Source organism: Arabidopsis lyrata (genome assembly GCF_000004255.2).
Source record: "Arabidopsis lyrata subsp. lyrata unplaced genomic scaffold ARALYscaffold_5, whole genome shotgun sequence".
Lineage (NCBI taxonomy): Eukaryota > Viridiplantae > Streptophyta > Magnoliopsida > Brassicales > Brassicaceae > Arabidopsis > Arabidopsis lyrata.
Window position 1 is genome coordinate 17,694,889 of NW_003302551.1, and position 24,464 is coordinate 17,719,352.

Here is a 24,464-nt window from a genome sequence, read left to right on the forward strand (position 1 = left end):
TTGGCTCGTGCTTGGGCCACTCACCAACATTAGTACATTACCTTTTCGCAAATTAATAAATACCAAACAACAACCTTTTTCTATTTATTTCATTGGCCGACACACCAAACATTTTTTTGAATATGACTTGAAAACGATTTTGTATTTCGATTTATGTAGTTGATAAGCCAGATGTCATACATATGTACATTGATAAGTGATAACGCATAGACAAACAAATAAATAATCAGATAATTCTAGTGTATAAAGTTTGTTTCTTAATTAAATACTCCATTGTCGGGAAAAAAATAGTTAATTAGATAAGACTTAATGACTTATCCATCATATGATTCATGGATACAATTGCTTTCCTCCTACATAGGTTGCCAAAACTGAAGCAGAAACGTCTTTTGAGAACTCATCCCAAGAATTTGTTGACAGTATGACAAAATCTGCGAGTTTTCCTGGAGATAAAGACCCCAAGTGATGATCCAGAAACGCTCCTCGTGCCGCTGATATCGTCTGCCTGCGATTTCCAAACAAAGAAAATGATGAATGCTTGAGAAGATGTTGGAAAAAGACTTAGAGAAGAGGCTTATTACGCAATCAGCGCATCGGTAAAAGAGATGCGTTCAGATGGAATCCAAGCGTGATCCCACTTGGGAGGTATTCTTTTAACCGCGGTTCTGATACTATGCAACGGGTTAATGTCTGCAACCTGGATGCAAAAAGGACGAAGTAAAGCTTGAATTCGTATCTTGTGAATATATGTACAAACATTCTATATGTGTAGTGATTATGGAAAACGTACAGGCCAGTCTGAACCAAGTGCCAAGAGTGCATTGCCGTTTAAGAGAGATTGGAATAGATAAGACTCCTTTTCGGCTCTCTCAGAACCGATCTTCCTAGCAACAGAATCAGCATCATCAAGCAAATGATCTGGCTGTTCACGAGCATTAGATATGTTAGATCAAGAAAGTGAGTTTTAAGCCCAGATGCTCAATGCTGGGAAGTAAGTAACTAACCTGAACTGAAGCTACAATATGAAGTTGACCGAACCGGTTGGCTGATCCTGGTGCCAAATGTTGGGCATGCTCTATCTGTAACCAGGAGTTCATAGATATTAAGTACAGACAGAAGAAGCAGACGAGCTAGCAAATAGCTCAGAGGAGTAGGTTTATAATATAATATAGCAAGCTTCACCCTAAATCTTCTATCCCGGTATCCATTGGCTACAGCAACGGATTCGTACATGTCAAGGATAATGTCATTTGCTTTGTCGCCTATAGCATGGATAGCAACCTTGATCACAGCAGAACAAGATAATAAGCAAAACTAAAGAGGACGATGAGCAAGCAATGGACAGAAGTAAACAGGGAAACACCTGAAGCCCTGATTTGTCTGCTGCCATTGTGAAGTTGGAAAGTTTCTCAGGATCCATCACTTCTAACCCATAATTATTAGGTGTATCAATATATTCCTGCAGAAAGATGTAAACCGTGGGATTTTACAATGCTGCTTAAGGATAAAATAATGTATAATGAATTGCTATATGTATATTTCATCAATATGAAAGTATTTTTAGAATGTATAGCAGATGAATTGGAAATAAAATAGTACTCTTCACCTCGTAAAAAAGTGCACTGCTGGAACCTAGAGAGCCATCAATAAATGCTTTCACGCCACCGAGATACAACCATTCACTCAGTACAGATCCCTTCTGAAGCTTAAGATCCTGAAAGTATGAAGTCGAGGAAGATGAGCACATATAGAATTTCATGTGAAAAAGCAGAACAAGCATAATTGTGCAAGCAACGGTGAAAAGAGAAGGGGTGAATGCTGATAATAGCCATCATAGCACACGATGATATAAAGCATCAAACATCGAAAGAGAATTTGAAAATCAGGAAAGGACAAGATTTCACTGATGATATATGAGAAATGAGAAATATTTGTAAATTGCAAAACATGAAGTTGAAGAATGCTGTAATATACACTTAAGCTTCTCGTGCTAAAGAAACACAAAACTGCTCATACGAATACTCGTTCTCTTTATCAGAAAAAAAGAGTTGCTTCTGAAGAAATCATACCGATAAACGTGACCATGTTGTGATGGGAAAAAACAAGCAAGTCCGTATCATCATCTTCTTCGAGGAATCAGCATATAGATAGACATCTGTACCATAAAAAGGAGAAATCAACTCAAAAAAATTTGGACAAAAACAAATTCTATTCTATTGTCATCAAATTCTCTCTATTTTAGCAGCATGCAAGTGTGAATATGACAACTCATCCCACTCAGGGTCAATAGAAAAGAACATTTCACCTTGAAAGTCTTTCCAGGAGAGCTCATCTGTGGTGCCAGGAAAATATCTTCCAAGATCAATAACAGTTGTCACGCCTCTAGTCAAAGCATATTTGCTAGCTCTAAATAGTGCTTCCCTACGTTCATCCACTGAGATTTCTTTAACCCAGGGAGTGACAAGCTCCATAGCAGCATCGATCAAAAGACCTGTCGGCTCTGCATTGATACAATCATAAAAGCAAGTACCAGCTGATTTTAGTATACACACACAACACAGAAAGTTTCTCTGCAATCCCAAGAATTGGAAGCATAAATAGGCCAAGTGCTAAATTACTTTGAAACAAGCATTACCGCCACTAGGCATCCTCATTATCGTTCCACCAACTGGATCTTCCGTTAAACTTGTAACACCAGCAATCCTAAGCGCAAGGGAATTTGCCAATGCCATATGACCATCCATCCTAATCAACCAAACCTACATGAAGAGAAATAAATAAACCGTTAATGCTGATTGTTGACTATTGACAAACACAAAATGCAGATTTCTTACAGGATTATGAGGAGAGATTTCATCAATCCATGATGCAGAGGGCAATTCTCCTCCCCAGAAATCATTGTTCCAGCCACCTCCCAAAATCCATGACCCTTCTTTTGCAACTGAAAAAATGTATTAATCATACATAAAAGCAGCATAGTAGATTATATACTCTCCCACTACTAAAAACCCCACCAACTTAAACAAAAAATGTTCATTGTACACTGTATATCAGAACTAAAAACAAACACCAATAAAGAAAATGTAACCACAATATAATAATGAAATATTAATTACTCTGCACTGCGTCCTTCACCATTTTACAAAACTCATCTTTTTGACTCACTCCACGAAGTCCAACTTGGGCCATCTATGCTCAAGCGAAAAAAACATTACAAGAAAAAAAAGGAAAGGAGATAAGGTAAACGAGAGTAAAGTATACTGTTTCATGTCTAAATCTGATCAAACAAGGGCATGTAAATCATCTACTCTCAGGTTCACTTGACAATATACATATCATTAGAAAAAGGAAAAACACAGAAATAAGTTTGCATTATCACCTGTAATCCCCCAGATATCAAATGAACATGTGAATCAATAAGTCCAGGCACTACAATCTTCCCCTCCAGATTCACCTCCATAGTTCCATCTCCTATAAAACCCTGTTTTCATCGAAATCATAAATTACATGAGAAGAAAAAAGTATCAAACTTTCAGCTTCATTCATGCCAGTGAAGTAGTGTCAAACACATTGAACATTGAAAGAGTGAATAAAAGAAGTGAAGGACCTTGAGAGTGGCAAAGCTTCCAACTTTAAGAATCCTGCCATTACGAATCGCCATGGAATCGGCAAATGGCAAAGAGCTATCACTGGTGAAGATTGTTCCATTCCTCACTAACAAATCCGCCACGATACCAACCGGTGGTGTGAGAGACTTGAGAGTTGACCAATCTGCGAGCATCAATCGTATCGACGGCTTTCAGTATCAAGTCAAAAGACTCAAAAACAGTCAGAGAAATCTGATTTGAGAAAAAGGGTGACAACAATGGAAGGCGTAGTTACATAAGTCGTTGAGCAAAGGAAGATACGCGACGGAGATAAGGAGAAAGACGGCGGCGGAAACGACGATGAAGAGGTTCATAGTCGCCGGAGAAATTCTTAAAATAGAACACACCAACAACTGTCAACTACTACACTAGGACGAAGTGGATGTTCGTTCCACTTGACACCTAAACCGATCCTAACCGGAAACTAAATACAATACCAAACTTACCAGTCGATTTAAAATTATGATTATGTAAACGAGGAATCGAGGACAAATCCGTAACTTTCTGACTGAATGCTCTCAAATAACCCCAGTCGATTTAAAATTCGATTACAGTTTGTAAAATATGATAAAAATTCAGACTAGGGCAGATGTTGGGTCTCACGGTTAGGTGAGATCCCTCCAAAAATAGGCGTATGCCACTTAGCGTGGAGAGCACACGGTATTCTTTAGTAAAAGGCGAAAGAATAGTTCGCTTTGTGCTCACCACATGGCTTCGTGATTTTTGTCATCACAGAGGTGAAGTCTATTTATATAAAAGTTTCAACTACAAAGTCTCTTAGCTTTCCGATGTGGGACACGTGAAATTCCTTGCTAAAAGGCTTTGTGGGATACTCAAGCCCATTACCATTCTCTTTTATTTCATTTCAAAACATTTGACCAACAGAGTCAGGTTTTGTTGATACGGGCCTATTTTAACTAAAGGACTGTACAATGTTATACCGTAACTAAAATTACTGGATACTAGATCCGGACCCGCACGTACGTGCGGGTTATTATTTTGAATCGATAGGATTTACATAAAGTTGTAATTTAAATGTATTGTTTTGTTTTATGTAATTAATAGTGAAAATATCAATCTTTAGAATAAACAATATTACACACATTTATTTTCAGTTTGATTAATTATACATTCTGCAGAAAAGTGTATTTACTAAAAAATGCAACATTTGTCATAATAAAAATGTGTTATATAATAAAATAAATAGTTTAATTATACACTTAGCATAATATGTTTAATACTAAAGTCAAAACTTAATTCAATGGGCGATTACCTGAAACAGAAATATTTTGTTATGGGTCACAGAAAACCATGTTGGGCCGAAGGAGATTTATATACCTATTAAAGATGGGCCTACTACATATTTGACCCATTACGTGAGATTTGTTTGTATTACAATCTTCAACATCGGAATCGATGTCTGATAAAACAAAAAAAAAATTACAGATGTTATTAAAAAAAATCTTGTCGGTATCGACGATTCTTTTGCAAAATTCTCACAGATTCCATATAATTCGTCTTTGTTTATACTTTGTGGAGATGTAATTGTTCAATCGGAAAAGAGGTTTGTCTTTATTTTGTTTTAAGTGTTGTAAATTTGTCAATTTGTTCTGAGGATTTTTTTTTTGTGTTTCTTCACTGTCCTTGCTTATCTATTTGGCTCTAAATCGTTGTTGAGTAATGTTCTCTATACCTTGCATAGATTCGTGTTTGAGGATAATCGATACGGCGAGATGTCCCTCTGCACGCTTAATTGCATGTTCGTTAAAGACCGACAAGCTTCCGCTCGGTGCTGCCGTCAGTCTCTCCGGTGGCCCCGTTGTCAAGCGGTCTCTACAGAAGAGGCAGGTTCCACTCATTAGAAAACCAATGTGGAGTTTTAGGGTTTGCTTATTTCTCTAACCCGGATGTTCTTGTTTGGAAATTCCAGATTGGTGATAAGCTTTCAAACTATTGAAGAAATAGAAGCAGAGAAGTCTGCTATTGAGACTGATGTTGTACGTTATTTTAAAAGCTTTTGGTAGAGACCGCTTGAATCTTTATTATATCTAGATTACATAGCAACTGATACATCTCATTTCGTTTTCCTTGAAACGTTAGCTAAAGAATCATCCTATCTCTATACAAATCATGATTACAGATATTAATTTTATTCAATTTGGAATCTATATTTTGCGATGTTCACTATATTTTGAAACCTGGAAATAGATCTAATTAGTTTTGTTTATATAATAATTGCAGATTGTTACAGACATTCTTATGTGTTTTCAAGAGAAGAGAAACCAAAGAGATAAGTTTTTGAATGATTATTATTAAACATCACAACTTTCCTATATAGAAGATAACAACATAGTTATTATTATCTCTATACTATTAAAAGAGAAGTACAAATGAAAATGGGTCGGGTTAAAATCAGAAAATTGACCCGAAATTCTGAAATCGGATCTTTGAAATTTTTTTGGAATATAAATTCGAATTAATAATGAAAAATCAAAATAAAATCAAATATTTATGGAAATCAAATAAAATCTGATTGTACTTATGGTAACTAATAATAAAAGCATATTCCAAACAATATTATATATTAATTACGTATAATAAATTTGTTCATATATTTTTGGGACTAATTCCATAACAATCAACGTTTTAGTCATTAATTTCGCTCATGTTAGCCAATTATCATTAATTGAAAGATATTTTACTTGCTTCTAAAGATTTCTAGAAAATTTATCACAAATAACCCATCTGTTTTATAAATTAAATTGATATTTTTATTTTAGTCGTGTAAATTAAATAGATATTTTTATTTTGGTCGTGTAAATTAGATAGAGATGAAATCCATGTAACTAATTTTAATTTAATTAGATTAAATCGAAATTATGATACCTATAGCTTACTTAAGAAGTTTAATTTTCAGTTTATAAAGATTTCTTGAATATGATTTTAGAATTATTCAACAAGATGATAAGTATTTATTAAATTTTGTGAATCATGAAAAATAATAATCAATTTTTAATCATTATACTTCATCTAACAAATAAGATACATATTCTATTATTACTATGTCCAAACTTCATTTTGTTGTATGACTAAATAATATTTCCATTAGAACTGTCAAAGCGAGTTGATTCGTCCCGTTAAGTCCATTTTGCGATAGACAAAAAATATTTTGACTTGTAGGTAGTCGGTCCGCACGACCCGCAGGTAGCATATATGAAATACAAACCCGTCCCGCGAATGTATGCGGATTTGCGGGATTGTCCATGGATTTTGTTTAAATAATTTTAAAGTAACCAAAATTTAAAATACTACTAAAATAAATAAATAAATCAAAATACTATTAAAAGTTTGTTTAAATTACTACATGTTGAATAAATTATAATTTTATCAATAAATACTAATATGCGGGCAGATCCGCCAACCCGCGGATGAAAACCGATTAAACCTATGACCCACTGCGAATTAATCCATGTGGCCCGCTTATTTGCGGGTTTAATATATTTTCCCAAATCTGCCCCATAGTGAGATGATGTGGGCTCGACCCGCGGTTTTTGATCTATTTTGACTGCTCTAATTCCCATGAATCGTCTAATTCTAGAATTTTAAAACACAAAATTCTATTTTGTAAATCATAATTAATACAATGGGTATATTTATAAATAATATACATTTTCTCTACAATTCGTTATTATGAATATTTATAAGTATACTATACGATTCGTTCTACTAAAAACACATACACAATATTAAACGCAACGTATGTAAACCAATATTCTCCCGCGGTGGACCGCGGGTCCGATCCTAGTTGTAATTAGTAAAGAATCTTAAGATATAATGAAGCACATAATCTATACTTACAGCCTGATCTGCAAGGATCATTTCTGTTGTTTCACCAGTGAATTGCATGTATTGTGTCCATGAATTTTCACTTGGATCTTCCAATTCGTCTTGAAAGGTCTCACATCAGCAAGGGTGGTGATACCGTGATTTTGAGCCATGGTTACGAAATAGTAAAAAGTGAAGAATGCTTTTATGAAAGGTTAGCGTGTTTCTGAACTTTTACATTAGGCGTCTATTTATATGAGTTGAGAGAGGTAAGAAGATTTTAGGGTTTAGAGAATTAAATCAACAAACGTATAAGGTAGATGCTCGAATTTTAGGGTATATTCTCGATTTAAACATATATCAATATCTAGTTTTTGATAGAGTTTGGTAATTGAATTTTTTTGTTAAGATAAATAATTTATTTAGATATAAATTGGGAAATCGTGATTATGATAAATTGGGCTAAAAAGATTGTCGAGGATTTGTTTGTTATGGAAATCTGTTGAAATTTATGTAGTTATGGATATTGAATGATTTTGTTTGTTATGGAAATCTTTTTGAATGATAACTAACCATTTTGTTTATGTGTCATTAATATCCAGAGTATCTCAAACAATATTGGAATTAATTATGAGGTTGTGATAGTCGGCGAAGCCCATTTGTCAAATATGAAGCCCATCTAAAATGTCATCCAACCCATTAATATTGAGAGGGACTGTTATTCGGATCATCCAACTCACCAAATATAGATCCGCGTGTTGTTTTGTTTGTAATATTAGAAGATCCGATTGAAGATCCAAGATCCGCATGTTTCTTAAAATGAGAAATTTTTTTTTTACCCTTCCACGTGAATTTTTTTTGTTTCTTTATATTCAAATTTTCAATGGCATTCTTTGTAAATATTCTACCAAAATAGGGTTACTTATGTTTTAATGATTCCCAATTAATAGTATAGATATATAACCAACAATTTAGGGATATCTCTCCATCTGTAGAGAGAAAGAACCATAATGTAAGCCAAAACCTGACAGATCATAATAAGATATCTATTCAAAGTGAGTATGCCATGATCCATTTTCCATGTGATATAGTATCAATATTGCTATATTATAGTTACCAGTTTACCACTTACACACTATTACTCTTTGACACGAGAAGAGGGCCAAGAAGCTGAGACACTGCTTATAATTGTAACTAAAGTATGTGAAATTAGATACTAATTAGAAAAACAACCCTAAACCCAGCTCCTTAGATTCTCTCCTTCCCTTTAATGCACGAACCTATCCATCTTCTGTTACCAAACCAATTGCTGTCTGTCTTGCTTTCACGCCTCAACGGTTCCAGCATATCAATGTTGTTCACTAAATCTGTGTAAGAAAATCATGTGTGTGTGTGTTTGGTAAAACTCAAAGCATGTGGACCATAAGACTTTACACTGAGGAGAAATCAACCATTTTTGATAGGAGGAGTTACTTGTACAAGTATCAAAAAGAGCAAAACCGCAGAGGCAAAGTAATATCACTCAGAAACCATGATTAACAATCTGATCATAACATATATACAATCTCAAACAACACTATGGATACAAAGATTCAGAGAAGGCTCTTTACCGGTTCATTTTGAAGTTGGTTGTTCTGTAGTATCTCCTCGGTTGGGCTTGGGGAGAGAACCACCGCCTGAAATCACACAAAACATGCTAAGGCATTACACAAAAAAAGTTCAGAAACCAAAATCAATATACATCAAAAGTTCAAAACAATAGCAATACCACCTCATGACTAATTCCGTTGTTGGCATCTTCTTGGATCAAACTAGAAAACAAGAAGAAACAAAAAACACACTAATCATAGTGGACTTAACAAAAAAACAGATGATATGATCTGAAAAGAGCTTTTGTATATATATTGAACCATGTATTTGTATCATCTGAAAACAACTCTGGATGCAACGTCCTTGCCATGTTAGTGTAACCCTCGGTAAGAAGCTACAATCAAATGCAACATAATATGAAATCAGTTTCTAGCAAAACCATCCAAATCCCAGACTTATAAACCCTAATTCGAATAACAAATTTAACATAAATCTTACCGAAATTGGTCCTTGAATAGAGTCAACATCATGTTTGTACAACTTAATTTCCAACAGAGTAGGGAGATAGAAAAACCAAGAGATCTTGCCCTTGGGAATATATAGCTTCTTTCCTTTGACGCAATAAGTCTTTCATAGCTTGTAACTGAAGCTCTAGCGACTGAAATGACGCAACGATCGCTAAAAGCCCTGTGATACTGACATCTCCATCAACTGCGAAAAAAGATTCAGCGGGTGAGGTTGAGAAATGGAGAAACAACAACACAAATGTTCAATAATTCGACTTACTTCTCAGAATCGATGTGAGTTGAGGCAACTCGTGGAGCGAATCGTATATAGAAGACATCAAACAGCTCAAGAAAGGTTTAGATCCATTTCCTTTCTTCTTCTTCATTTCTCCTACTACACTCTCTTTTGCAGAATGCTAGGGGTTTTGCTTGTTCTCCAAGTGTGTGTGTATATGAGGAAATTTAAAATAAATTAAACAAAGCAAAGAAAATACCTCCTTTTCTTCTTTTTTCACTTATTTTATTTAGATTTTTTACCTTCTCTTTCAAGGTAAAACGGAAAAATACTAAATCATTAGATAAATTTCCATATGGTCAACATTGATTTTTTCATAGAACTTCTTACTAATGTCAATTTTTTTAGAAAATAGAAAGAATATTTTTTCCAGACATTTAAATAACAAGAATCCAACAAATAAGAAAGAAAAACAAATTATATGAATAGGTATAGCAAAGAATCTAAACAGATGCATTTCTTTTAGCAAAGAATCTAAACAGATGCATTTCTTTTGATTGATTGTGAATCAGAATTATTTAAAATTATATAGATTATGATACTTAACCGATCACATGACACATCACAATTTGAATAACAATAGTTATGAGATACATAGTACAAGTAACATTTAGTGTGATTGTTTTTTTTTTTTTGTCAACAACATTTAGTTTGATTATATTTACAAGTAATGGATTTTTCTTGTATTTCTAAGTTACATAAGATTCTTAAAAGAAAATTACACTAATGGCATTGAAAATATAGTATTCATCAAATTGATGATAAAGAGAAAATTATAGAAATGAACAAAATCAATTTTTTGATTAAGTTATAATTTGTCAAAACACACTAAATTTTGAAAAAGGTTTAAATACAATGCTGGTCAAATGATTTTATAAATTATAACAGCGCAAATTACAAAATAATATTTTATAACACCATTTTCTCCGACCATCTCACTCCTGTCCTCGCTTACCATTTGTCTTGTCAAAGAATATGATCAAGAGTCTCCGAGCCTTCCTTTTCGAATCTGATAGCAACACATAAAAAAATATTCAGACTAGAGTAAATGTTGGGTCTCACTGTTGAGTAAGAACCCTCCAAAAATAGGCGTATACCACTTGGCTTTGAGAGCACACGGTATTCTTTAGTAAAAGGCGAAAGAATAGTTCGCTTTGTGCTCACCACATGGCTGCTTGATTTTTAACCAAGGAAGAGTGAGTCTATTTATACTAAAACTTTCACTACCAAATTCTCTTCGCTTTCCGATATGGGATACGTCAAGATCCCTTGTTATTTTGTTAAAAGGCTTTGTAGGATACTCAAGCCCATAAACATTTTTTTAATATCATTTACAAATAATATCACCAACCAAGTCAGGTTTTATTGATACGGGAGACAAACCTCGTCTCGTATGGTCAACAACATTGATTTAATGATTTTCATAGAACTTCCTCCTAATGTCCTTTATCAAAAAAACTTCTTACTACATTAATGTTAATTTTGTAGAAAATTGAAAGAATCTTTTTTTTCCAGGCATATAAATAGCAAGAATCCAAACAAAGAAGAAAGAAAAAAATATATATATATATATAGCAAGAATCTAAACAGATGCATTTCTTATAATTGATTGTGAAAGAGAATGAATTGTTTAAAAGTATATAGATAATGATCCTTAACTTATCAACCATAGTTATGAGATACATAGTACATATTGAAAGAGTTTTTTTTAAGTAACATTTAGTTTGATTATATTTACAACTAATACCATGGAAAATTCTTTGTATTTCTATTGTTTTCTTAGCTTTTTAAGGGTCTTAAAAGTTGAATACAGTACTAATGCCATTGAAAATATAGTATTCATCCATCAAACTGATGAAAAAGAGAAAATTATAGAAATGGACAAAAATCAATTTTTTGATTTCTTACTTTTCATAAAAAAAATGTCAAAACACTCAATTTTGGAGAAAATACAATGCTGGTCAAAATCATTTATAAGCCCAAATGACAAAATAAGAAAATCGGGGATAGAATTAAGAATTGTAGTTTTGGAAAATACAAAAGTCTCTCCCATATCTTCCCGCTCAACGACGACTGAATCAAAACTCTCCGGCAAAACTAATCGAAAAGTCTCCATTCTCGTCACCATGCAAGCCCTCGGTCTGATACAATCCCCCGGAATCCGTATCCGTCTCTCTCCGTCCAACCACCGCCTCTCGTCACCGTCACCGGTCACCGGGATTTCAAAAAGAAACTCCTCCTCCCGTTCCTTATCCATCAAATGCGGTTCTATCTTGTCATGCCCCTCTCTATGTAAATCAACACAACTCTTTAAACTTACTTTCGATTTTCTTCTCGTTAAGTTTAGAGAGATCATTGAAACAGGATACATTTTTTTACGAACTGGTTTCTTGATTTTCTTGCAGCAAGTGAAGCGATGAAGAAGGAGAATCTTGTTCCTCTTCGTCACACCATTTTCTCCGACCATCTCACTCCTGTTCTCGCTTACCGTTGTCTTGTCAAAGAAGATGATCAAGAGGCTCCAAGCTTTCTTTTCGAATCTGTTGAGCCAGGACATCACTCTTCCACTGTTGTAAGAACTCTCTCAATCTTGTTGTTTGCTTTCTCAATCTCTCTCAAATCAAACTGATGTGTAATCTAATCCCTTAGGGAAGATATAGTGTCGTTGGAGCGCATCCGAAAATGGAAATTGTGGCTAAGGAGAACAAAGTGACAGTCATGGATCATGTTAAAGGCACTAAGACTACAGAGGAAGTTGAGGATCCAATGATGATTCCTAGAAGAATCTCAGAGACTTGGAAACCTCAATTGATCGATGATCTTCCTGATGTTTTTTGTGGTGAGTGGATTTGCTCACTAGTTTGGTTTGGTTTGGTTACTTTGACTTTGAGATCAGAATTACAATTAGGTCAAAATCACATGATCTTTTTAATTATATCAACAGGTGGATGGGTTGGTTACTTTTCTTATGATACTGTCCGCTATGCTGAAAAACGAAAGCTACCTTTCTCCAAGGCTCCGGTTGATGACCGGAATTTGCCAGACATGCATCTTGGTCTTTATGATGATGTGATTGTGTTTGATCATGTCGAAAAGGTGTTAAAATCTCTTGAACTTTTCATAGAAGAATTGGCTACTCTATATATATAACCTAATGCGAATTTTGCTTTATTTCTATAGAAAATCCATATAATTCATTGGGTGAGGTTATCAGGAAACTCATCATTTGATGATGTTTATGGTAATGGTATGAAACACTTGGAAGAGCTTGTTTCGAGGATCAAATGCATTAATCCGTGAGTTAACTGTTCCTTTTTCTACATTGTGTCTGTTTATGTTTCGATCAGTTTTGTGTCTCTAACTTGAGTTATCTTTTTGTTTCAGCCCCAAGCTACCTTATGGATCAGTGGACTTACACACAAATCAATTTGGCACTCCTTTGGAGAAATCTAGCATGACAAGTGATGCGTATAAGAATGCTGTACTTCAGGCCAAAGAACACATACTGGCTGGAGATATCTTTCAGATTGTTTTAAGTCAAAGATTTGAGCGCCACACTTTTGCCCATCCGTTTGAAGTTTATCGAGCTTTGAGAATTGTGAACCCAAGTCCGTCTATGTGTTACTTGCAAGTCAGTGCTTCTCATATATCACTTGTTTTATCTCCTTAACGGTCTACTTTGCTTTCCTCTGTTTTGCTGATAACAATATTCTTTATCCGACCAGGCAAGAGGTTGTATTCTAGTAGCTTCAAGTCCTGAAATTCTCACTAGAGTGAAGAAAGTAAACATCTTACATAATCTCTTTTCCTGAACTTTTTGTAATGTAATAGGGACTAAAACAGGGTTAATAAGAACACTTTCTTGATTTTGTAAAACAGAACAAGATCGTGAATAGACCACTAGCAGGAACTGCAAGGCGAGGCAAGAGTTTCGAAGAAGATCAAATGTTGGAGGAGACACTTTTAAAAGACGAAAAACAGTGTGCTGAACACATTATGCTCGTTGACTTGGGTCGCAATGATGTTGGAAAGGTTAGTCTGTTTCTCAGTATCAAATCTGGTTTATTCTTGGTTTAAGCAATGAATTGTGTAATTCTATGCCAATAGTTTTCTCTTACAAAGAATAAATCAAATTTGAACATAGTATCGTTACAAACGGCTAATATCCTCATTGGCTCTCTCTGGAGCCTTATGAAAGCAGGTGTCCAAGAACGGCTCAGTGAAAGTAGAAAGGCTCATGAATATAGAGCGTTATTCTCATGTCATGCATATTAGCTCAACGGTAATACAAAATTTTCTTGAAACATTACAAATCAAGACTCTTTTCTCATATCAAAGTACTTCCACAATATTGTGTTTTCACTTTTCACTCGAAATGTAAACGCAAACGCTCATAAACTTTGAATCGTGTAAACAGGTGACTGGAGAGTTGCAAGAGAATCTGACTTGCTGGGACACTCTCCGTGCGGCTTTACCAGTTGGAACTGTTAGCGGAGCTCCAAAGGCACATTAAATCACTAGCTAGTTGTTACATAAGTTATCATTACCTCTTTAAGTGCCTGATCGTTAAGAGTCTCTCTTGTGACAGGTGAAGGCTATGGAGTTAATCGATGAGCTAGAGGTGACTAGAAGAGGTCCCTACAGTGGTGGATTCGGTAGTGTCTCATTCACTGGAGACATGGACATAGCTTTGGCTCTTAGGACCATTGTGTTCCCAACACAAGCTCGTTACGACACAATGTACTCATACAAAGACAAAGACACGCCTCGCCGTGAGTGGATAGCTTATCTGCAAGCAGGTGCAGGCATTGTAGCCGATAGTGACCCAGAGGATGAGCACCGTGAGTGTCAGAACAAAGCTGCGGGACTCGCACGTGCCATTGACTTGGCTGAGTCTGCATTCGTTGATAAAATTGATACAACCATCTAGGTTTCTTGCTTCACAAGCGACGTCCTCTGAAATAAATTAGTTGATATATCATTTTTACTTTTTATGTTGAATCATGAATTAGGGGATTTACCAAGTTATTAAACCAGTAGTAATTAATTTAAGAAATATAAATTTAAGTTGATCAAAATCTCATGTAATAGAAACTTATTTCAATGTTCAAAAATTGATTTTCATGTCCATCATGTTTGTAGTTATGGTTATGTTATAAATGGGTTGGAGATATGTGAAAGTGAAAGATTCATAAGCTTTTGGTTCAGGTCAATATAAATTGACGATGATTGTACACGAGTCGTGAAATATATCAATTAACCGTTAAAATATTAAAGATGTTTTCTAGATGAATATTGCCTCAAAGGTTTGAGTCATCATCTCGTGTGTATGAATACATATACATAACAAAAAGGCTAATATCTTTGTGATAAATACTGATACATGTCGCAAACCTATATGATGAAATGAAATACGTGATAAGCCGTAAGAAACACCAAAAATGGTTCCAAATATTGAAAGCTATTTTGTAACATTTTCATATTAAACACCCAAGAAGGTCGAGATGAATAATAAAGTATTAAAAATTGTTAATCACGAAAAAGTTTGTTCTAATAGCTTGCCAAGTGGCCAGATAGACTCTACATGCTAATTGTTACTAAATAGTACTAATCCAAGTGGACCAATAAAATACTAACACAATATAATTTATAGAGAAAATGTGTGACAAAGAAAAACAAAATTATCCAATAAAAGAAAAAGATTTGCTGACGTAAGCTTTTGAAATGGACGAAAGTTCCTTCCTACAACGTAAACGACGCTCATTGAGACACGAAGCTGACGTGGACGGATCATTCTGCCGACGTGGCCTCTGGTGGCTCACACTTGGCCTTACCTTTTTGTTTCACGTGTCTCTCTGACTTTTCTTTGCCCCCTGAGATATTACAGTTTTTTTAGTTGTTATTTTTGTGCATTTCGTTTTCCTTATCAAACACAAATCTATGTCGACAAAATAGTACTCCCTCTGTTTTTTAAAAGTTGTCGTTTTAACTGTATTTGGACAAATTAAGAAAAGGTATACAATGACTATATTAATCTCATAAAAATGACAAGTAATTATTTACAAATAATTTGTGTTCAATAAAATGAGGGTAATTTGGGTCGTTATTGGCATAAATTACATTATTACCTTAAAACGACAACTAATTTAAAACAAAAAAAAAACTCTAAAACGACAACTATTCGAAAACGGAGGGAGTATCAAATATCTAATAAAGATATTTCCCTAATTCACCGGTCGTTGAGCTTTAAGCACCGGAAGGGTGTGTACAAAATTGTGAAACTTAATATCCCTCGAGCCTTGATTTATCACTGTTATGTTTTTCATTTTCAGCTGATTGATATTTGATACTATCATTTTAGTAAGACTAATGATCCACAAAGGCCAAGAACATACATGCTTCTCGTGAGTTCCACAGGTAAGAAGTTTCTTTCAATACTTACTAGTCATCAGTCAACCCCGCAGCCCTAAAGTTATGGTTCATTATTTGTACTCGTTTAAAATGGGATGCTAATTAAATTCTCTAAATGGTCATACAATATTCTTAAATAATCAATCTTACCTGGTATAATTTTGTGTTTTCAGTTATTATTGCACTTATATAATGCTTATATAGTACAAAAAGCATATGTTTCATGAATGACAAGCGCTAGTTATTATTGTCAATGACATGTATTATTTGGATTTAAATCCGGATGATTACATAGTAACAAAACAAGTATAAACATGCACTAGATTATATTTCTGATTAGTTAATCTAATTTTCAAAATTAATAAATTCAAATCCAGAGAGTATGTTTTTTTTTTGGGTTTTTTTTTTTCTCACTTTCGTCGTCAGAGATATAACATCAGCATCTGCTTAACATGTTCTGTGACAAAATCCAAAAAAATTATGTGACTATTGATTACACATATCAAACAAAATTCTATAGAATAACAATTCATCGATATATAATAAATTTGAATAATTATTATAAAAAAAGAAGAAGCTAAAAGTTAGCAGTATGCGATCAGTGCTCACATGGCTAAAATCGGTCGGTTCCTCTATATCCGCATTTGTACTGTTACCAAGCATATCTCATTTTTATAGAAAAGATGTCTGGAAATAACACTATTTTACTACAGTTAGTTTTTTTTTTCCCAAACTAAATACCAATGTTCTTTGAACATAGTTCTCAATTTGATTAATACATATACAGTGTTTGAACGTAATTTAGAGAGAGTAATGTGCTTCACTTTGACAAAAATAAAATAAAATAAGAGACTAATGTGCTTCACACAATTTAGGTAATACCGTTATTCTAGGAAGACTAGAGCTGAACATGGATTGTTGATTAGGTATTAAGCTCTCACATGTGAGATAAAATTTTAATTGCTGTCATCATTTACAAATTTGATTAAGGAGTCTATGTACGAAAGCAATTAGCAAATATTTAGGGTCTAATGGTTGCAACGGCCAAAACTCTTGTAACCTTTTTTTTTTCTTTGTGTAGACAAAAATATAGCTTTCGCTTTTCAATCACCATTCATATTTTTTTTTGTTCACAGTATAGTAGTACAGGATACAAATAAAAAAAAAGTCAAGATATATACGTATAATTAAAATAAAATAAAATAAAAAAATAAAAAAAGTCTATTACGGACCTTGAAAACCGATAAACCAAATGTTGATGAATTTTCCGGTAAACCAAGAGAAGATCAGAAAAAATCATATAACTAACAAAAGGAAAATATACAGCTGGTATACCTTATAAAGAAAATTAAATATGATGCAGAATGTATAAAAACTTTTCAAACTCTCGTCGATTATTATTTTTCAGAAAAAAAGAAAAAAAAATCTCGTCCATTATTTCCTAGAATGCAACAAATCAAACTGATCATATATTATGTTCTAGAATAATTATTCCTTTGAAAAGACGCCCAAAACACCATCATCTCAAATGTTTAAATTCAACAGAAAAAAAAATGTCATTATCAATGATAGATATTTATTTATTAAAAATTTACACATCAGCTTTATCGTCAGCATCGTCAAATTTTTGTTTTCTACGACCCTTTTAAAACCCTCAAAATAAGTCTCCGCAAAAAAACTTCTCTCTCCAGAAACCAAATCACACTTACATCACAAATCCTCTGTACATAACCAAAAAAAAAAAACCCTAGAAAAGAAGAAAAATCAAGATGGGTCTGATCAGCAAAGAAGAGATTAGCAAAACAAGAAGATATTCATCTTCTCTTTGGAGAGGAATCAAAACGATCTTTGTTCTCTTCACTATGTTTCTCTCTTTTATCATCTTCTCTGCTCCGATCTTCCTCGCCGTCGCCGACGCCATCCTCCCCTCCGCAATCCTCTCCTCCTCCTCCTCCTCCCTCAACCGCCTTTCTCCTCATAGTTTTCCGGCCACGATTTATTCTTACCTCAGCAACTACGATTTCAGATACTCCCTCATCGATATACCTCTCATCTCCATCATTAGATCTGCCATTATACTATGTAAGTAAACCAGTTAACTAACGCACTAAATTATTTAAGGAAACTTAACTTTGTTCTGTTATTCTAAATATGGAAACTCTTTAAGTACTCTGTTCTTGTTTTTTTTTTTTACGTCAAGTGCTCTGTTCTTGTTAAAGTTCTTTTTTTTTTTGGTGAAAATTATGATTTTTAACAAGAAAATTCCATGTGCCTTAAATTTCTGCTAGATTTTCGGGGATTGATTTCAATTTCCAAAAGAATTTTAAAAAAAGAAAGCCAGAGAGTACTGTTTTCGGTCTCATATTAAATTTTTATTAGAATTCTGATATCGATTTTTATTTTTCTGACTATAGGCGTTTACGGACTTTGTGACGGACCAAAGTTATCAAGGGGACCATATCTGACAATAACGATGATATGCTCGATATCTTCATTAATATACGTATCGTTTAAGGCAGCGATTGTGTTCGGAGAGCCAGTGATCGGAGGATATTTCCGAACAGAGGAAATGGCTCTCTTTGTATGTTCTTGGATCTTAGCCATCGGTCACATCGTTGTGGCGTACCGTACAAGTTGTAGAGAGAGAAGAAAGCTCCTAGTCTTCAAAATCGACATCGAATCCGTAGGTTCACTTTGAATTTTCTTATTTTATTAACTTTTAGCCGTTACATGAGCATTATTAGCATTAAAAAATAAAAATATAGGCCGTATCAAAATTGCTTATTTTCAAATCTAGGATTAGTTATATATTTTTATATCTAAAGATATGTTTTTCTACCACTAATACAGATCAGACTCGGTCAGAAATAGCATGTGACTTTAGATATTATATATAGTCAACGTCTTTTTACACTTTTTTTTTTTGGTACCAATGGTTCTTATAGTTTGTATGCAAGTAGGTTGGAAAATGACTAGTCAATTGAGAAGGTTTGATTTTTCACTCACAAAAAAAAGAAGAGGAAATTGTATTTCGATTAACACTATCTTATGTATAGAAAACACTTTGATTCAAACCTAATTAGATAGTGACGAATAAATAGTATTAATTACTTATATAATAAGAATAAGAATAACAAATCACATTTTCTTCCCCAAATGAAAAAGTGAAACGGATGTTTCCGAGTGGGAACCGTGTGGGATGAATAATGATGGACGATTGCTTTATATAATCTTCTTATTTTATTTTTCTTTAAATTAAGTTTTTATAAGATACTATTAAAGTAGACATGACAACGTCACTAACACCTAAGACATGGCTCATGATTTTAATCGAAGTGTGCATGACTAATATATATTCCAATTTGCAGGTTTCAGCTTGTAAAAATGTGTTTCCCCGATACCAAAAAATCCTGCAACAAGAGAGACTCAAATAGCTATGTTCGAAGTCTGTACATATATATACTTACAGTACAAACTACATGTATATAAATATACGTATCAATGCAAGGTAACAAAATCCACCTCATCATTTTTTACTTTTATTATTTCCATATGATACGTACCAACCAACTTGCATATTTTAATAACTTGATTATTAAATACTAAAGTTGCTTTATTTACTATCATTTTCGAAGAGTGTGAGTCATATATAGTGGAGGTAACCAACTTGAGAATATTTGTAATGATAATGTTGTTTATTGTGTGTTTTGGTTACAGAAAGGTCCAAAGGATATAATCTGTAAAGGAGGAAGGAACAGATAACGAATGGGGCTTAATATATAACCTATGCTTTTCCATGTGAGACTACACAAGACAACTCCAATGAATTGGCAGTTGTTACTATATTATAGATTTTAAATTTAGGTATAGACACACAAAAAAGAAGAACATTATATTAGTTCTTCTTATAAATGATCCACCGTTACACTTTTGTCCTTTTTGTTTGTTTGTATAAAACCATATTTTCATCAATGAGATAAGAAGCCGAAGGCATCTTTCTTCCACTTCTGTCTTTCTTCTTTTATACTTTAGAAAAAGAAAACAAAAATATGAACCGAGTGGAATTTTTAACGATTAAAATACTTCATTTACTTTTGTGAGGAATTCAAAATCTTGCTTCTAAAAATGTGTGTTTTTTTCTCCATGAGTTGAGAAATGCACAGACAATTATTTATCATAATCTTTTTATCCAAGCACACAACTAATTAAAGAAAACTAAAAGTGTATATAATACTCCCTCTGTTTCACAAAGAGTGTCATTTTAGAGTTTTGCACACAGATTAAGAAAACATTAAATTTTTTATTTTTTCTAAACAAAAACATCATTAACTATATACCTAAACATAATCTGCCCAATAGTAAAACAATCTGCAGAATACTAATAGTCATAAAACATAAAAAATCATTAAATTTTGCATTGAAAACCTAAAACGACACTCTTTGTGAAACAAAAATAAAACCTTTAAACGACACTCTTTATGAAACGGAGGGAGTATTATAATGTGACATACTACGTTGGACGACGAACTCATTTGTCATAAATTTGATCTCTAATCGGAATATACTTACAAGTTACAAATCCACAACTTCTAGGAATACCAAAATAAATGGTAACCCTTTTGCTGAATGGAATTAGTCTAGACTCTAGAATTCACACATTGATGATAAATGAAAATCAACAACTCTTACCGGAACAAATAGTTATGAGGATTTGGTCCAGGCCTCTGTAATCTATATAGTCCATTAGAAATATAGGGTCAAGGGCCATTAAACTGAACCAAACGAATTTACATCGAGACAATCAATTTCTATCAAAACACATGTTTTGTGCTGACAATGACAAAAGACAACTTTAAATAGACTAACCTACCCTATCCCGAGGAGTAACTAGTGAGGACCAAAACTGTAAAAGGTTAGGAGACCAATCAAAACATGCGGCTGACGAGAAGCCCGTAGGGTTTATCCGCAAAAAAAATTGTAGATCCTCTGATTCTAACTTCGGTTTTTTTCCACGTTTCTGAATGTCAGGTTCGTATATGTATCGTCAATTGTGGCAAGGTTGGTTCGTATTAACATGTTTAACTACACGTTTGTAAATTCAGAATCTAGAAAAAATTATGGACATTAAGCTAAAATAAACGTAAAAGTTAAGAGGAGCCTGTGGTTACATATGCATAATGCATGGAGAGAGAGTCAGAGAGTTAAAATTCTTCGTCGTGATTGTTGATATAACAAAGGGGAAAAAACATGTTTCAAAAATCTATCAAATTAGTTTATCGCTTTGTTATCTTACTTTTATATTTCCAAGTTTTTTCTGGCTCACTATGTGAAACTATAGAACATTTGTTCAGAGTAAACCATGAAATTGTAACTCTCTGTTTTTTTGGGGTTAAGGATAAGTGAAAAGGCTATTCAGGAAGGAATGTTTGCACAAAAAAGATCACACACTGTTGGGTGTAAGGGCTTTGTCATTTTAGAGATAAAGAATGTAAATACTCTGTTTCTTCTTCTTCTTGTATTCGAGACGTTTTTAGTCTTGTTTTCGAGCTTGATTTCTACGTATATCGTAACGTTCTATAGCGGATTGCTGGAATTTTTTTGACCAAGACGTAGGGTTTGAATATTTGATCGCATTTATCGATCTGAACTCTAAATTTTTTTGATGATTTTCATGTTCTTGTTTCTTTTTGTTTTTGTTTTTGTTTTTTTTTTTTTTGAGCAAAGTTTCTTTTTGTTTGTGAGTGTGATTGTTTCAACCATTTAGACGATCGAGATAGATATCTTTTTTCTCTTTAAATTTAAATTTCTATTATATAATTTTGTTTTCTCCTCATTTAAAAGTGTTTTTTTTGTAAGATTTATTAAAAGTGTTCTTGATAAAGTCAGTCATAAATAAATATTTATCTTTTCGTATATATTTACTTTTTAGAAATATAACTATTTGTGAAAAAGGAAAGAATATCTTTTGGAAATTTGGTTGGATTCAAACTAGAATTTCCGTTTTTCAATCATATGTATTTATTTATCCACGTTTCTTGCAAATTACTCAACTTCCAAAGATCCAATAAGACCGAATCAAGTTCACAGTTTTTATACGCTACCGAAAAAATCTCAAAAAGTCCAACTATTTTCCCCTCAATTTCCTCCTTCTCTCGTTATAAACCATAGACTCGATTTTGTTTTGATTATTCGATTCACGTAAGGCTAAGGAGATTTTTTTGATTCAAAGATGGGTAGGGTTTTTATGGTTGATCTGGAAGGGAACATCTACATCTGCAAACTCTGTAAGACCCATCTCTCCACAGACCAAGACATCATCTCCAAGGTTTGATCCTCTCAATCTCCATGATCTGGTCTCTTTTGTCACAAATCTGATTATAGACTTTCAGTGATTCCTTTTAGGATTTACCATGTGATTTTTCAATGTCAATTCTAGTTTTTGAAATATACAGAGTATAAATATTGGTCTTGAGACTGAGATCATCATGTGTAAAGCCAGAGTTTGTAAATTTTGATATTCTCTTTCTGATCCAATCATTACATAGTGATTAATATAGTAGTGACTTTTAAACTTGTGCAGTCTTTTCAATGCAAGCATGGAGGGGCTTATCTCTTCAATAACGTGTAAGTCTTTCTGATTTCATGACCACTTATAATTGTATAAATCTGAGCCATTAGAAAATAAATAGTTATTCCTGACTTATTTTTGATGATCCTTTTAGTGTAAACGTATCGGTTGGAGTGAAAGAAGACAGAATGATGATAACTGGACTACACACCGTAGTTGACATTTTCTGTGTTGGTTGTGGATCAAACGTTGGCTGGAAATACGTAAGACAACAAAACTAGTAGTTTGGTTTGGTTGCAAAAATGTTTGATTGAGTTTGTACCATGGAGTTAAACTTTGTTTCTGTGTTTATGGTTTTTAGGAGTTTGCACATGATAAGAGCCAGAAGTACAAGGAAGGAAAATCTGTTCTTGAATTGTGAGAATCTTTTCTTGATTTTCTTTAAGCAATCACATTTCCAAGTTCCAACATAAATACAAATTTTCACAGCTTTTGGTTTAAGAATGTATATATTTGAGGTTTGATCTCAAATGTTGTTTCTTTTTTTTTTTTTTTTTTTTTTTTGCAACAGATACAAGATTTCGGGTCCTCATGATAGCAACGACTTGGTTAGTGATGGAGATGATGCTTGAGGCTTTTTCCTTGTCTAGTTGTCTCTCAGATTTCTTTAAAATTGTACATTCTTGGACCTAGATTTTAATTCGTTTCGTACGCGTAGTGGAAGACCGGTTTAATATGGGTTTTATTTTGATTTTTTTCTTTAATGAATAAATACGTGATCATTAATGAATCTTGTTGCAAAAGCAAGAGCAAATGGCCCTTTGATTATCTTTTCCGACGAGATTAGATAGTCTTGCCTCTATCAGGGGAAAGGAAATGATGGGGGTGTCAGTTTCAGACAGAGTTATGATCCAACTTCTTGTGGAGCTCGATGGTTAGTAACAACAACCTTTCAGATTGATATATCTAGATGGCTAGATGCGTTGACAAATTGTAGGAAAAAAGCAAATTCAGGCTGCATAACCTGACAACAAGAGTATTCTTCCATTGGAAAAAGATTTTTGCTAATTAGAGTTTTCAATAAAGAGCTAAGTTTGATTACTCCTTTCATTGATGCTAATTGCAATTAATTTTCTAAACATCTACGCACTTTGTATGTTTTTTGATTCTTGGTGTGCTGATTACTAGCATTCTTGTGACTTTTGTTTCAACCATTGCTGTTATATATAGACTTTGAAGATTGATTCGTATTGCACAAATGTTGTTTATTGGTTTCCTTAATTACCAGACATAATGTTTACCAAAAAAAAAATTACCAGACATAATAATATAAAAATGGTAGGAGGAACAAAGGGTATACTTCGGCCCAATGTATATAAAGACCAATGACTGATAGGTCCATTAGTTTTTTAATGAAACGGATTATTTGCAAAGAAACAAAGTCAATCACGAACAAAACAAACAGAGATTATCAAACTACTTTGATCCTACATTTGGGCGAAGCAATATTTCGTCAGCTTCTCCATCACTTTGATCAGTTTTTACTTCAATTGAATGTTCGAATATCCTCACCTTCTTCACTGGGGATGCCAATAGACAAGAGGGATGATCAACCTCCATGT

The 24,464-nt window shown here is 33.6% G+C and overlaps 4 protein-coding genes and 1 long non-coding RNA gene across 7 annotated transcripts; 3 read left to right on the forward strand and 2 right to left on the reverse strand.

Annotated features, from left to right (window-relative positions):
• Positions 1-216: 216 nt before the first annotated feature.
• LOC9314116 (putative amidohydrolase YtcJ) lies at positions 217-4,057 on the reverse strand. The gene is made up of 15 exons (XM_021026587.1): positions 3,883-4,057; positions 3,608-3,771; positions 3,380-3,481; positions 3,117-3,189; positions 2,835-2,941; positions 2,636-2,759; positions 2,306-2,500; positions 2,070-2,155; positions 1,607-1,714; positions 1,364-1,459; positions 1,183-1,281; positions 1,005-1,079; positions 791-922; positions 582-697; positions 217-505 (listed from the first exon to the last, which is right to left on the reverse strand). Exons 1-15 carry the CDS (start codon positions 3,959-3,961, stop codon positions 331-333), a joined length of 1,731 nt encoding a protein of 576 aa, XP_020882246.1. The 5' UTR covers positions 3,962-4,057; the 3' UTR covers positions 217-330.
• A 4,447-nt stretch (positions 4,058-8,504) lies between these two features.
• Positions 8,505-10,041, reverse strand: LOC9312407. 2 transcript variants are annotated; one of them, XR_002332126.1, is made up of 5 exons: positions 9,561-10,041; positions 9,383-9,456; positions 9,244-9,283; positions 9,083-9,148; positions 8,505-8,839 (listed from the first exon to the last, which is right to left on the reverse strand). It is a non-coding gene; the product is annotated as an uncharacterized LOC9312407 (long non-coding RNA). The 2 variants fall into 2 exon arrangements; XR_002332125.1 differs by having other exon boundaries at positions 8,505-9,148.
• Positions 10,042-11,831: 1,790 nt separating this feature from the next.
• Positions 11,832-14,980, forward strand: LOC9314118 (anthranilate synthase alpha subunit 1, chloroplastic). 2 transcript variants are annotated; one of them, XM_021025930.1, is made up of 10 exons: positions 11,832-12,155; positions 12,269-12,435; positions 12,513-12,702; positions 12,808-12,959; positions 13,044-13,159; positions 13,248-13,494; positions 13,589-13,645; positions 13,743-13,895; positions 14,065-14,145; positions 14,281-14,980. In XM_021025930.1, the coding sequence occupies exons 1-10, from the start codon at positions 11,990-11,992 to the stop codon at positions 14,374-14,376; spliced, it is 1,425 nt and encodes a 474-aa protein (XP_020881589.1). In that variant the 5' UTR covers positions 11,832-11,989; the 3' UTR covers positions 14,377-14,980. The 2 variants fall into 2 exon arrangements, with proteins under 2 accessions (XP_020881589.1, XP_020881588.1); XM_021025929.1 differs by lacking the exon at positions 11,832-12,155 and having other exon boundaries at positions 12,371-12,435; positions 12,524-12,702; positions 14,281-14,367; positions 14,452-14,980.
• Positions 14,981-17,872: 2,892 nt separating this feature from the next.
• LOC9312408 lies at positions 17,873-20,278 on the forward strand. The gene is made up of 4 exons (XM_021026833.1): positions 17,873-18,356; positions 18,689-18,957; positions 19,643-19,782; positions 19,992-20,278. Exons 1-3 carry the CDS (start codon positions 18,044-18,046, stop codon positions 19,706-19,708), a joined length of 648 nt encoding a protein of 215 aa, XP_020882492.1. The 5' UTR covers positions 17,873-18,043; the 3' UTR covers positions 19,709-19,782; positions 19,992-20,278.
• Positions 20,279-22,208: 1,930 nt separating this feature from the next.
• LOC9312409 (protein yippee-like At3g55890) lies at positions 22,209-23,600 on the forward strand. Its single transcript, XM_002876295.2, has 5 exons — positions 22,209-22,599; positions 22,855-22,898; positions 22,997-23,105; positions 23,204-23,259; positions 23,414-23,600. The coding sequence occupies exons 1-5, from the start codon at positions 22,504-22,506 to the stop codon at positions 23,472-23,474; spliced, it is 366 nt and encodes a 121-aa protein (XP_002876341.1). The 5' UTR covers positions 22,209-22,503; the 3' UTR covers positions 23,475-23,600.
• Positions 23,601-24,464: the final 864 nt, after the last annotated feature.